At 42.3% G+C, this 14,629-nt stretch overlaps 1 protein-coding gene across 1 annotated transcript; it reads left to right on the top strand.

Annotated features, from left to right (window-relative positions):
• Nucleotides 1–12,140: 12,140 nt before the first annotated feature.
• LOC123151686 (dirigent protein 5) lies at nucleotides 12,141–13,934 on the top strand. The gene is made up of 3 exons (XM_044571355.1): nucleotides 12,141–12,591; nucleotides 12,815–13,007; nucleotides 13,650–13,934. The coding sequence occupies exons 1-3, from the start codon at nucleotides 12,212–12,214 to the stop codon at nucleotides 13,653–13,655; spliced, it is 579 nt and encodes a 192-aa protein (XP_044427290.1). The 5' UTR covers nucleotides 12,141–12,211; the 3' UTR covers nucleotides 13,656–13,934.
• The last annotated feature ends 695 nt before the right edge of the window (nucleotides 13,935–14,629 follow it).

The following is a 14,629-nucleotide window of genomic DNA, read 5'->3' on the forward strand; positions in this document are numbered from 1 at the left end:
TGTCTTGAATCTTTCTAATCTGAATATTCATACCACAATTAAGAAGATTTACATTGAAATTATGCCAAGTAGCACTCCGCATAAAAAATTCTCTTTTTATCATTTACCTACTCGAGGACGAGCAGGTATTAAGCTTGGGGATGCATGATACGTCTCCAACGTATCTATAATTTTTGATTGCTCCATGCTATATTATCTACTGTTTTGGACTATATTGGGCTTTATTTTCCACTTTTATATTATTTTTGGGACTAACCTATTAACCGGAGGCCCAGCCCGGAATTGTTGTTTTTTGTCTATTTCAGTGTTTCAGATAAACAGAATATCAAACAGAGTCCAAACGGAATAAAATCTTCCGAAACGTGATTTTCTCACCGAACGTGATCCAGGAGACTTGGACCCTACTGCAAGGGATCAAAGAGGTGGTCACGAGGGTGGGGGCGCCCCCCTAGGGCGCGCCCCCTCCCTCGTGGGCCCCTCGGTGCTCCACCGACGTACTCCTTCCTCCTATATATACACACGTACCCCCAAACGATCAGAACAGGAGCCAAAACCCTAATTCCCATGCCGCAACTTTCTGTATCCACGAGATCCCATCTTGGGGCCTGTTCTGGAGCTCCGCCGGAAGAGGGCCGTCATCACGGAGGGCTTCTACATCATCCTAGCCCCTACGATGAAGTGTGAGTAGTTTACCTGAGACCTTCAGGTCCATAGTTAGTATCTAGATGGCTTCTTCTCTCTCTTTGAATCTCAATACAAAGTTCTCCCCCTCTCTCGTGGAGATCTATTCGATGTAATCTTCTTTTTGCGGTGTGTTTGTTGAGATCGATGAATTGTGGGTTTATGATCAAGTCTATCTATGAATAATATTTGAATCTTCTCTGAATTCTTTTATGCATGATTGGTTATCTTTGCAAGTCTCTTCGAATTATCCGTTTGGTTTGGCCAACTAGATTGGTAGTTCTTGCCATGGGAGAAGTGCTTAGCTTTGGGTTAGATCTTGCGGTGTCCTTACCCAGTGACAGAAGGGGCAGCAAGGCATGTATTGTATCGTTGCCATCGAGGATAACAAGATGGGGTTTATTTCATATTGCATGAATTTATCTCTCTACATCATGTCATCTTGCTTAAGGCGTTACTCTATTTTTAACTTAAAACTCTAGATGCATGCTGGATAGTGGTCGATGAGTGGAGTAATAGTAGTAGATGCAGAATCATTTTGATCTACTTGTCACGGACGTGATGCCTATATACATGATCATGCCTAGATATTCTCATAATTATGCACAATTCTATCAATTGGTCAACAGTAATTTGTTCACCCACCGTAGAATACTTATGCTCTTGAGAGAAGCCACTAGTGAAACCTATGGCCCCCAGGTCTATTCTCATAATATCAATCTCCATCACTTTTATATTGCTTTGCTATTTACTTTGCTTTTACTTTTTTACTTTGCATCTTTATATAAAAAATACCAAAAATATTATATCTATCAGATCTCACTCTCGTAAGTGACCGTGAAGGGCTTGACAACCCCTAATCGCGTTGGTTGCGAGTAGCTATCGCTTTGTGCAGGTACGAGGGACTTGAGCGTGGGCTCCTACTAGATTGATACCTTGGTTCTCAAAAACTGAGGGAAGTACTTACGCTACTCTGCTGCATCATCCCTTCCTCTTCGGGGAAAACCAACGCAAGCTCAAGACATAGCAGTGGGGGGCGCCCCCCCTAGGGCGCGCCCCCCTGCCTCATGGGCCCCTCGGAGCTCCACCGACGTACTCTTTCCTCCTGTATATACCTACGACCCCCAAACGATTAGGACAGGAGCCAAAAACCTAATTCCACCGCCGCAACTTTCTGTATCCACGAGATCCCATCTCGGGGCCTGTTCCGGAGCTCCGCCGGAGAGGGCCGTCATCACGGAGGGCTTCTACATCATCATAGCCTCTCCGATGAAGTGTGAGTAGTTTACCTCAGACCTTTAGGTCCATAGTTAGTAGCTAGATGGCTTCTTCTCTCTTTTTTGATCTCAATACAAAGTTCTCCCCCTCTCTTGTGGAGATCTATTCGATGTAATCTTCTTTTTGCGGTGTGTTTGTTGAGACCTATGAATTGTGGGTTTATGATCAAGTCTATCTATGAATAATATTTGAATCTTCTCTGAATTCTTTCATGTATGATTGGTTATCTTTGCAAGTCTCTTCGAATTATCCGTTTGGTTTGGCCAACTAGATTGGTAGTTCTTGCCATGGGAGAAGTGCTTAGCATTGGATTCGATCTTGCGGTGTCCTTTCACAGTGACAGAAGGGGCAGCAAGGCACGTATTGCATCGTTGCCATCAAGGATAACAAGATGGGGTTTATTTCATATTGCATGAATTTATCTCTCTACATCGTGTCATCTTGCTTAAAGCGTTACTCTGTTTTTAACTTAATACTCTAGATGCATGTTGGATAGCGGTCGATGAGTGGAGTAATAGTAGTAGATGCAGAATCGTTTCGGTCTACTTGTCACGGACGTGATGCCTATATACATGATCATGCCAAGATATTCTCATAACTATGCTCAATTCTATCAATTGCTCAACAGTAATTTGTTCACCCACCGTAGAATACTTATGCTCTTGAGAGAAGCCACTAGTGAAACCTATGGCCCCCGGGTCTGTTCTCATCATATCAATCTCCATCACTTTAATCTTGTTTTGCTTTTTTACTTTGCCTTTTACTTTTTACTTTGCATCTTTATACCAAAAATACCAAAAATATTATATCTATCAGATCTCACTCTCGTAAGTGACCGTGAAGGGATTGCCAACCCCTAATCGCGTTGGTTGCGAGTAGCTATCGTTTTGTGCAGGTACGAGGGACTTGAGCGTGGCCTCCTACTGGATTGATACCTTGGTTCTCAAAAACTGAGGGAAATACTTACGCTACTCTGTTGCATCATCCCTTCCTCTTCGGGGAAATCCAACGCAAGCTCAAGAGGTAGCACCCGACACTTGGGGGCTACATTATTCAAGTTGGGATTACATCAAATACACAAGTCTCATGTCGCTGCAAGCATGCACCATGACACTTGGGGGCTAATGCAAAGTCATTGTTTGCTCACTTATTGAAGACCCGACTCATCACATTATAATGAGCCGGCCCTTGGGGGCTACCAATTGCTCCTGTCAAAATTCAAGGTACACAAGCCTCAGTCCATTATATTGAAAGATCCACTACTCAATTGGTAGAGTACAAAGCTCTTAACCTTATGGACGTGGGTTCAAGCCCCATGGTGGAGATTACATCATATGATGTTATTATCAATGAATTATATACAAAGTCCCAACTCAGTATTATCTTACTTAGCCAGCCCGTGGGGGCTGCACGTTGCTGCTCAAGTCTACATGATCATATTTACAAAGTCCCTGCTCATTATTGCTTAATGACCCGGCCCTTGGTGGCTACATTGGTTGAAGTTTTTATGGGCATCATGCAATTACAAGTCCCAGGTTGCTGCAAGCATGACAACCCAGCACTTGGGGGATACATATATGGAGTATTCAGTCTTTACTAGTGACTGAGATGAACAAACATGGATTTCTTCAAAGTGGTAGTATTTATATTGAATCAAGTCTTAAGCCATCACTTTGTTTTGCTCAAGACTTGGGGGCTACAGATAATATGGATATAAGGGAGAAATGTTTTCCAATTTTCAGTTTTGAGCAAACCAGATTGACCCGGTGTCTGCAACAATCATGACCCGGCGTCACCAACAATCATGACTCGGCGTCACCAATAACTATGACCCGGCGTCGGCAACAATTATGACCCGGTGTTATCAATATTTACAAACCGGATATTTTGGCAGTGATAAACCGGCAAGTTCTACAAGCCGGTTGAAAATCAGATGAGTATTTCAAGACCAATATTTTTGTTAAGCATTGGGAGCTGAATCAAATATTCTTCACAATATATTTCTATGAGAAGCCAATTGATTATGATGTTGGTCTATTGACTTGGACTTTCCTGAAGGAGGAAATAACAAGGACTTAAGGGTGATCAGGATCAGTTTAACATGGATAAATCCAAATTAAACTGGGGGCTAATGTCGGGGATATACCCCGCGGTATGACCCGGCCGGAAGTATGACCCAGCCGGACTTGGCGGCTCACAAAGACCCGGCACGTATTTGGTGATTTACTGATGACCCCAACGGCGGGTCAGATAGAAGACTAGACCCAAGGCCCAGAAGGCCGACTCATGTTATGGTGGGTCGGTTTATGAGGAAAGGCATAAGGAGTTTTCCCTTAAGGGGGCAGACTAGGATTTCACTTGTAATAGACTAGTCCTAATCCTAATAGGACTCCACATGTAACCCGCCCCTTCAACTTATATAAGGAGGGGCAGGGAACACCAAGAGGGACAAGCAAGAAACAATAATCTCTAGGGCTAGACACAATTAGAGGAGAGCCGACTTACCGGCGACTCTTTCATAAGAATAATGAGATCTAGCCACAAACAGCATGTAGGACTATTATCGGATGATGTTTCCCGGGGCCCGAAGCTGTCTAAATCCTTGTCTTGTGTTGCGTCTCTCGATTTCGCTCAACCCCTCTCAAGCTACTACAAAGATGTGTTGGCCTCACGATTAAGTCCTTACACTAGGACATCTGATGTGACGATTCCATGACACTTCCGCTTTCGGCATATGAGGGTACATGGACACACTCTCCCCGCTCGTTGCTATGCTTCTCCTAGATAGATCTTGCGTGGTCGTGGGCAAATTTTTTAAAATACTACATTCCCCAATAGCTATTACTATAAATCATGCAGTTCGGCCAAACACAGCAGCTCCCGAGGTAAGATGGCAATGCCCAGCTCCAGGCTACTATAAACTGAATGTTGATGCCTCTTTCTTTGAGGATGGAAGCGGAGTTGCTGTGGAGGTCTTCCGAAACCATCGAGGAGAAGTTGTAGCGAGGGTATCGGAGTTGATTGATAACACACCTGGTGCACCGTCCGCTGATTCAGTTGGATGTCGAAGTGTCCAAGTGGAGACAGATTGCCTTGAACTTGTGCAAGCATGCAATGGGGAGACTAAAATTCTGAGTCCACATTCAGCTATACTTACAGATTGCTTTCACCTTGCTCATGGTGTCCCAGAGATATCCTTTAGACATTGTCCTAGAGCGGCAAATAAAGTTGCACATATCTTAGCTAGGCGTTGTTATGATTCTAAGATTCGTTAAGAGTGGATAGATGAGATGCCCTCCTTCCTATTACCACATCTACTCTTTGATGTAACTCTTCCCCAAGTTGAATAAAATGCCAGAAGGCCTTACCTTCAAAAAAATATTGGTCCATTCAGGAAGCTGTCACAGTTTTGTGAGTATGGCACTGGCTGCTGAGTGGCTTGGCAACTTACGCACTGCACTGCCCATGAAGGTGAAAATTGCTGATGGGTGTACATCGGCGGGCGAGGGGGCTGCGGTGCTTCTGAATGTGCTCTCATAACTACCACTCAACTTGAAACACCTGGCCAACAACATGCTATCTATCATTTGGTGCATCTGTGTTATTTCAAAGACAAGCCCGAAACTGCACCTATTCATGCTCCTGTTGTTCAGTCTCCTTCAACTGAATTAGCATCTTCCTTTGAGGAACCGAAAGGGCTACCACCAGTCCACCATAGAGGGATCTCGATTACTTAATTCCTCTGATGCAAGTGCTCGGCCAGCGAATTTGTCCCCACTCTGCCACAGGTGTTTCTCAAGGAAAAAGAACCCCTACTTTGTACCTCTTTTCCTGCCATGGCTCTTCTCCCATTCCCCTTCATTCCTCTTCCAAATTTTTTAAACGGAGGCAAATGATTTGCCTCATATATTAAATAAGCAGGAGAAAGAGTTTGTTACAACATACACCCAAGTTACGGCATGACAATTGTTCTCGCAATAAAAAAGGCCCTAGTTTTTTGCCCCAACTTTGATCCAAAGGTTTGCCTCGTCGACAATGATGTTGAGCAAGATTTGCGGAGGTGCGCTCTTTTGCCTGAACACTCTTGCGTTGCGCTCATTTCAGATGACCCATGACATTAGCATGATAATCGATGCCTTTGCTTTTCTGTGGGTGGTGCCTGTGGTGCATGTGCTCACCCACCAGGCCTGAACGGAGTCGAACAAGTGCCATACGGACGTGTCCATGTCGTGGATGCGAAATTTATGAATAGCCATGTTCCAAAGCCTAAGAGTGAAGCGACATCTGAAGAAAAGATGAGGGCCACATTCCTGCACCCGCCGGCACAAGGGGTAAGGGCCACAGTTAGGCCATCCTCGCTTCTTCAATATGTTAGCAGTCCAGATCCTATCCTGAAGCGCGAGCCAAGCAAAGAACTTGACTTTCGGTGGGGCCTAAGCCTTCCAGACCATTTGGTCCATGGGGAGAGGACCAAGCCCAAAAACGGTGCCTTGTAAGTGGAGGCCGCGGAGTAGTGCCCAGATTTCATGTGCTTCCATAGGATGTCATCATCAGCGAGCTCATCCAGGTGCACCTCATGCAGTAGCATCCAAAGGGTGAAATATTGTGCAACATGCTTGATGGAAACCAATGCGGGCGGTCTGATTTTGAGGATCCACGCGTTGTCCTTGCTGGCCTCCCGTACCTTCCAGTGCTTCCGGAGGAAGTCTCGTAAATGAGCGAAGCAATGTCTTTGGGCTTTCGACCAAGGAGCCAAGGGGAGTCCCAAAATGGAGTCCTCGCACCGTTCCCGACCGTGATGATAATACAGGCGTAGAAAAAGTTGATGTCCTCCTCATCAGACAAGTTCTCACTCCCGACCCACAACTTTGTGGGCTCCTTCCACTCGTACAAGGCCATCGCAAACTCAAAGCCCGCACGAACTTGTTGGTGTTGTTCAAACATAGGTGGCACTTGAATCTTCTTAATATCATTGGAAACAACCCAGTCTACAACATCTTTTTTGAGGCAAGAGATAGAAGCATGCAAAAGAGCCTACATGAAAAAAATGCAGCGAAAAAATGTTGGACAATGACAAAGAGATTTAACAACAAGACTGAAATCAGGTAGCACATTGCGCAACAGTTGCTATCCATGAATAATTTCAGTGTGTAGGGGTGGGCATTCGGTAGAAACCAAAAATTCGCTTTATACCATTTTTTTAGAAATTCAGTTAGCAAAACTAAAAAACAAAATTATCAACACAAAACAGCTAACCAGAAAATGGGTTAACCAAAAATTGGGTTCAGTTTTCGGTTTTAAAACGAACAGTTGCTTTGCAGCTGACAAGCTACAGCGCTACTGTAAGGCCCTGGGACCTTTTATATAGCCAAGGACCTTAGTAGCTTGAGCCAAGCTGATCAATGTGGGACTAAATAAATAAACAGTTCCTGCTGCTACACACTCCACTAGCACGATTGAGCCATTCAATTTATTTGGACAGCCCAGGCTTATGACACAAAAAGTTGGTTTAGCTATACCCCGAAATTATTTATATACCTTGACTGTTAATCTTCAATAAGACTACCCACAATGAATGGTAACATCACATTTATTTAGGTAAAATAGGTAACATAGCTAGTTACTGTAACATCACACATATCAAGAAAAAATGAGTCTGTAATGTAATAAATAAAGTGATGCATGACATAACACATATGTTATCACCCACTGTGGAGGTAGTAATATAGACTAGTAATATATGCATGTTACTACTCTAAGTTACTCTCCACTGTGACTAATCTAAAGCAGCTTTTATTCCTAAAAAGGCTTGCACGTGGGCCTGCGCACAAAAAAAGAAGCTCGCACATGGGCTAGCTGGACACGAGCGTGTGGCCGCGAGTGGCTGCCGGCTTCGCGAGACGTGTGGCCAACCTGACGCGAAAGCAACTAGTTAACGAGCGCTTTTTCGGGAGCCTCATAACGATCAACGTCACTTGGCGCATTCTCAGCCATTCGCCACGTGTCGTGCTTTGAACGTTTCCTTCGGATTTTTTTTATTTTTCCGCACGCGTTTTCTGCTTTTTAAATGGTTTTTCCAGGGGTTTTCGACGTTTTGGTTTTCCATCGGTCTTCCTTAGCTTTTTGATAAAAAAATCAAAAGAAAAATATTTTTGCACGAAAAAACGTGTTTTCTGTATTTTTCCTTTCGCGAGAGTCATTGTTTTGCTTCCGCGAGAGTCAGGGCTGTGCCTCTCGGAAACAGAAAAAAACTTGTTTTCTGTTTTTTTTCTTTCACGAGAGTCACTGTTTTGTTTCCGCGAGAGGCTCTGTTGTGCTTTACCGAGAGTCACGGCCGTGTCTTTCGGAAACAAAAGAAAAAGAGTCGCGGTTTTGCTTCCGCGAGAGGCACAGTTGTGCTTTCGCGAGAGTAATGGTCATGCCTCTCGGAAACAAAAAAAAACACGTTTTCTATTTTTTTTCACGAGAATCACGGTTTTGCTTCCGCAAGAGGCACGGTTGTGCTTTCGCGAGAGTCACGGCCGTGCCTCCTCGGAAACGGAGAAAAACATATTTTCTCTTTTTTTCCTTCCGCGAGAGTCATAGACTAACGGTTTTGCTTTCGCGGGAGGCACAGTTATGATTTCGTGAGAGGCACGGGCGTGCCTCTTTCGGAAAGGGAAAAAACCAGTGCTCCTGGTTTGGTTTTTTCGTCCGGTTTTTTTTCGTGAAAAAAGAAGTTCGTCAAAACCTGTCAACATGGGATCTAGTTTGGAAGATCTCGACGCGAGAAATCCAATGGTGAAAGCGGTTCGAGGTTTGGACGCACGGTTTGAGAGATAAAACATTTTGAATAAACGGATCTATGAAAAAAGGAAAAACTCCCCGGTTGCGACAAGTGGCATGTTGCATGTGCGTCACTTGTCACAACCTGAGGAGTTGAAGTGATCTTTGCAACGAGTACTCCTCAACTAGTGATTTCGGACTGACGCTTGATGTGAGGGAGCCTCGTACTTGACTGGAGTATTGGATCGCTCGAGGCTACGGTTTTCCTTTCAGTTATCGGTTTCGTACCAAACCTACCGATTCGTGTTCGGTCATTAAAAGTAGAAACTGATTTTTTTGTACTAGCAGCAAAAACCGAAAATTCGGTTTTTTCGGTATCGGTTTGGCATTCGGTTGGTCGGTTTGGCATTCGGTTGGCCGGTCTCTCAGGTTTTAAGAGTTAAATGCTCCAGGAATTACATTAGTGGCACGGAAAAACTTGGAGTTTGTCCTTCACTTGATTTGTAAAACAGAGGATTATGTAAATACATGAACTTTGCGGGATTGAGTGATTGATTTGCAGGAATGGGAAAAACATAAAAATCCCCAAAATTAATCAAATTAAGTTTAATACACATGCAAAGACAATATTAGATTGTTATTATGAAACTTATGGCATTTGCCTTGTTTTTTACATAGGAATAAATAAGGAGATTAGGGTGGATTGTAAATGTGCTTTGTTGTTTCTTTGAAACTCAAAACCAAAGGGAAAATCCATCAATTTTTTTCTCAGAATCATTCATTATCATTAGATCAAATGGATGAATATTGCCAGTATAGTTTTTTTTATTTCTACATTTCCTCCTCCGCTTTGCCTATGAATCAAAGAGGCCATGCCACAGTATCCATGACAATGCACAAAAGCTATTGTAGAGTACAAACATTTTGCTGTCTCAACATATTTGGCGCCTGCAATGGCAGACGCTAATTGACTATACAATGGACGAACTCGCCAAGGAGGGAAAGTAAGAGAGGGTTGACAATATTGCAATTAGAATGTCAGGACAGATTGGGAGCATATGTAGATCTACATGCAGAAACTAGACCGCTGATCTCAGTTTTGGGTTTTCTATTTCTCCACCTTAGTCTTGATCTTCTGCTCCATGATCGGCTTCTCGGTGTCGAGGCCAAACATCCTGTTGAGGGTGTGAATGTTCTCAAGTGTTTCATCAAGGGTGCGACTGTCAGTGTCGTCACATCTCAGCTGCTGAGCTGCTCAATTGTTCTTCTCATCTTCTTGGTGAGAGCATATTCTTCGATCTTGTGCAGGCACCAGTCAAGCTCTGAAGCCGTCACCCTGTCAGCGTACGATCTTAGCTTGTTGATTGTTAGAACGGTCTCCACAGAATTTCGTAGCTCTTTTTTGAAATGGATAAGTTCATAGAGACTAAGACCCCCGCCCTAGACTGATCACTGGAGCTACGAGAAGGGAGAGGGGGTCACGGAGGGTTTGGGGGAGGAGAGGCTAAAGGCCTAAGCTTTAGGAACTTCTCCTCTGGAGATTCTTGATTATTCGGATATGAAACCATATGAATATTTTTAGAGAAAGATGTAACAGCTCTTGGGTGCCAAAGATGATCGAAACTTTACAAGATCATCGAAAGTTTGATCATTTGATGTCCCAAAGTTTCAGATTTCATTTGATTCTTTTTTTTTAATTTACTGTTTATAGAGGGTGTAGGGGCACCCGGGTGTTGAAAGTCTTGTCTCATATTTTTACTGCGTACTAACTTGCATGAAAATTTTCCATGGAGACGAATATGTTGCAAAGATCTGTTTGTTGCCATGAGAAATATGACATACACATAATTATTTAAAAATATTTCTTCATTGATGCAACCAAATAATTTCAGTTACGTTTTCCTGCATTTAGAATCCTACTGAACCAAACAAACCCTAAAAGTAGGCGAAAGTGCTGTGGTGAACAAACTCATATATAAGATATGTTTAGCCGATCTAGATCTGGTATGTTAAGTCAAGTGAGTATGCACAAGCTAGAGTCCGGCCATCGCTAGCATCGCAGTGAATACAATAGTAGTGCTGGCATACCATTCACAGATTTACTTGGGCCAGTTGAATGATAAATGTGGTGTTTTCAGTGTGAACAATCAAGACAGTCGAGTCGTTCATTCATGGCCATGAACAACCGTTGATACGAGAATTTGAAAACATGGGATTGGATGAATTGTTATTTCATCCACCGTAGAATGTGAGACTTCCATGTATCTCAATATTTTTAGTTTGATTTTGATTTCCCGCAAAAAAAGTTTGATTTTGATTAACAATTAGACCAAATAAATAGTATGAATTATGTAATACAATGTGATTTCACTTAATAAAAATTGGAATCCAATGGTATTAATTTTTTTCTACCGTGTAACTCGCGTCTTATTAATGAGCACTTCTTGATCAAGCTTAAATATTGAAATATGTAGCGGTCTTACATTCTACAATGAGAAAAGCACCATTTTACATAGCTTGAGACAGAGACACCTCCAATCTCCCACCTTTATGAGGTAAACTTTTTAAAAATCAATATAGTTTCTTTGATTTGTTATTATTTAGTCCATGGGAATTTAATTTCGACAATGCAGCCATTTTTGTAATAAACATCACCATGCCCTGTCTCTAGATTTCTTCTTTATTTTTAGAACAGCTATGTACAATTAAATGCACTCCATTGATTTTTCTGTGGCGCAATAAAGATTTTCTTGTTATAAAGTGTTAGTGTGGGAATTATCAAGAGGAGCCATGCACTCGTTCATGACCTAGTCCAGCAAGCATACGTGTTCCACCAGGCTGAGGTTGGAAAGCATGCATGCACCTCTACGTGCGTGTACTATACATAGACATAAGTGCAGTACGTACGTCGTTAAGTGTGTGAATGATCGAGACGGGGCATGCATTCGTGACGGTGAACAGAACAACCAACAAGATGACGACCTAGTAGAGGGATGGAGTCGTGGAGCAGACACCAATCTGCACGTCCATTCACGCGCACTTCCCAGTACCACGCCATGCATACACACCATCGTAAGTTCGTAGCCTATAGGAGCTATAACTTTGAGTGGGAACGTTGAAGACACAGTGGCCTCTAATCTCTGCTATCTCATCCTTAGTTTTTCCAGCAGGATATGTGCCATTTAATTCAGTAGATGTACAATTGATTTCAAAAACTGTAGTGAATTTTGCTAGTGTGGACTTGTGAGCCATCGATAGGCAAACCTGTTCATCCCTTGGTTAGATTTCAAGTCCTAGTTGCATAGGGTGTTGAATGCCAATCTGAAAACGTCTAAAACAAAGTCATCCAAGGTGGGCACTAGCACTCCAAGCTTTCTATATATAGGACACCTCTACCCTCTTATTCTCTTACAAAACACAGGGAGACACAGCTTCCCACCATTCTACTAGCTCACTGAGCTCTCTTTTCCCCTTCTTGCTAACAATTATGACCATGGCTAGTCCATTCGGCGTCTTTGTTTGTCTACTCATAGTGCTACCTCAAATCCAGGCCGCTTCTATCCCCTACAATGGGACTGTACCTCTTCAGGGGTGTCAGATCCCTTGTATGACCGAAGTTAACTTGCACTTGTTCTTGCACCAATTCGTCGATGGACCAAACCAGCCAAACCGCAATGAGGAAACCTTGCTCCAAACAAGTTTTCCTTTTGGGTTTGGGACGACGATAGTTCATGACTGGACTCTTACCGAGACAACAAATTCCAAAGATACAGTTGTTGCACGTGCACAAGGCGTGCATGTCCAGGCTGGTTTAACCAAGGATAATAGATGGTACATGACTCATAACATAGAGTTTGAGCAAGGAAGGTAATATGTTCTCTATTTCATTATTTTTGAATATCTCAATATGTGTTTCGTGAGTTCTTTCGCCCGCGACATTGAAGTTATGCGCTTGCCTCTATTATATTTGTAGCTAAGAATTTTACACAAGTTACTGGTGTACATACACATATTAATAGATGTGCATTTGTTCAAAGCTGCATGCACTTCTAACCTGCTGGCGGAACTTGCTAGTTTGCACATGAAACAGGTTTGCAGGGTCTAACCTTCAGGTGATTGGCATAACAGCGGGTTTGAAAAGTGGCCAGTGGTCCATTGTTGGTGGGACTGGTCAATTCATTATGGCACAGGGTATAATAAGTTTCACAAATCATCCTGCCTCTACTTGGGAAGATGGTATTAAAGAACTTAATATCCGTGTACGCTACACGAATCCGCAACCTGTAAGAATAATTCTCAAAAGTTTGTATCCAAATTGTAATGTTTTACTTTTTGAAGGGAAACAATAGGACATTATAGAGCACCCTACTAAAAATGCAATAAATTAAGAAATTTGTGCATATGCAATGCAAATGCATTATGTCACATTCTATTTTCAACAACACTAGATGATACCATGCACTTTGTTGTGTGTATGTTCTGCAATATATATCACTGAGATTTAATATGGGGAGGCTGAATATTTGGGGTAAATAATATGAGAACTAAAACTGAAAATACATATGATTAATTGTGTCTGATTATTGTATATTTGTAAATAATTAAAAAAAATAGATCCACCATAATATAATGAAAATTCACATGCATGTTTGCACGTTGAGGTGGGTTTATCCTATGCATGATTGCATGCTAAGGTTGACCTTTTCCATTGTATAATCCATGTTGATGTGACATGCTTGTATGTTGAGAGAAATTTATTGGTTATTCGACGCTAGCTATTTAGATATAGAAGATTAGCCATGTTAAACTAACCCAAATGCATTTTTTACACATTTAATCTGTAGTGGGTTGCATATCAAGTAACAAAGCTTTATGTACGCACACATGACATGACACAAGCCATGTTTTCACTTATTTTTCTACAGGCTTGAGGCGCAGCTCGTTTGTTGAAAAATAAAGCCGACGTGAGGAATTTGATGCAAACAATGTATTTGCACAGTTTCTTGGGGCGTGATGGATCATTAATGTGGTCCGCTTGTGTCACGAGAGTATGCATTAGCATACCCTCTTTCTATATTTCATTCAAAATAAGATGTGGGTTTATAGCATGGTGGATGTCCAGTCCTTAATCCATGTCAACCCATCTGTTTGTTGGTGTCTATGTAATGTTTTGGATATGCTTTGCAAAATAGTGAAGCTTGTTTGTTTGAGAAACTGTTATCCCCAAAGAATTGTATTATGTGTATAATCATGCCACCGCCATATAAATATATAATATATGAATACATAAAGGGTAATAAATCAAGGGACACAAGACAACTATCATTCATACATTTAACAATGTCTATCCCAGAAGCATTTTACTTCAAGGGCCCTAATAAGCGACCCAATATTTCTGCCAGCAAAGATATCTCCCAGACAGCCATGAGGTCATGCAATCACTTTTATCGTCACTTTTTTGGGCATGAACTAGAAATATGCATCTATATATGCACATAAAACGATAACCATGTTATTTGGTAGCATGAACAGATGCATATACATGCCATGTACTCTTTCCAGGAGTATGCTAAAGCCTCGTGCATCAATGTATTGAAAGGAATAACGGCTGGTATTAAAGAAGTGAGGCCGTTAATCACAAGGATCAGGGCACCACATGGACTTGAACAAGGGAGGGCCGTAGGTATTGACCTGTATTCAGGTGATTACCAATGATTTGATGGGAAAAACGATTATACATACATGGCTACATGCATGTTGTTCACTTATGAAACCCACAGTTGAGGCCAGAGCCCAACACAACCTAGTACTACCCCCGGAGGCCGAGCCAGGATTTCTCAGAGCCTAGAGCTAAAACTAAGCAGCTATAACGCCAAATATCAATGGTGAAAAAATACGTTAAAAA

This window comes from Triticum aestivum, chromosome 7A (assembly GCF_018294505.1).
Source record: "Triticum aestivum cultivar Chinese Spring chromosome 7A, IWGSC CS RefSeq v2.1, whole genome shotgun sequence".
In the NCBI taxonomy this organism is placed as follows: Eukaryota; Viridiplantae; Streptophyta; class Magnoliopsida; order Poales; family Poaceae; genus Triticum; species Triticum aestivum.

Excerpts from the sequence above, each read along its gene's own strand:
- LOC123151686 (XM_044571355.1), top strand. The coding sequence starts at position 12,212 with ATGACCATGGCTAGTCCATTCGGCGTCTTTGTTTGTCTACTCATAGTG. Across the intron at positions 12,592-12,814 it reads ATAGAGTTTGAGCAAGGAAG|GTTTGCAGGGTCTAACCTTC; the intron begins GTAATATGTTCT and ends CACATGAAACAG.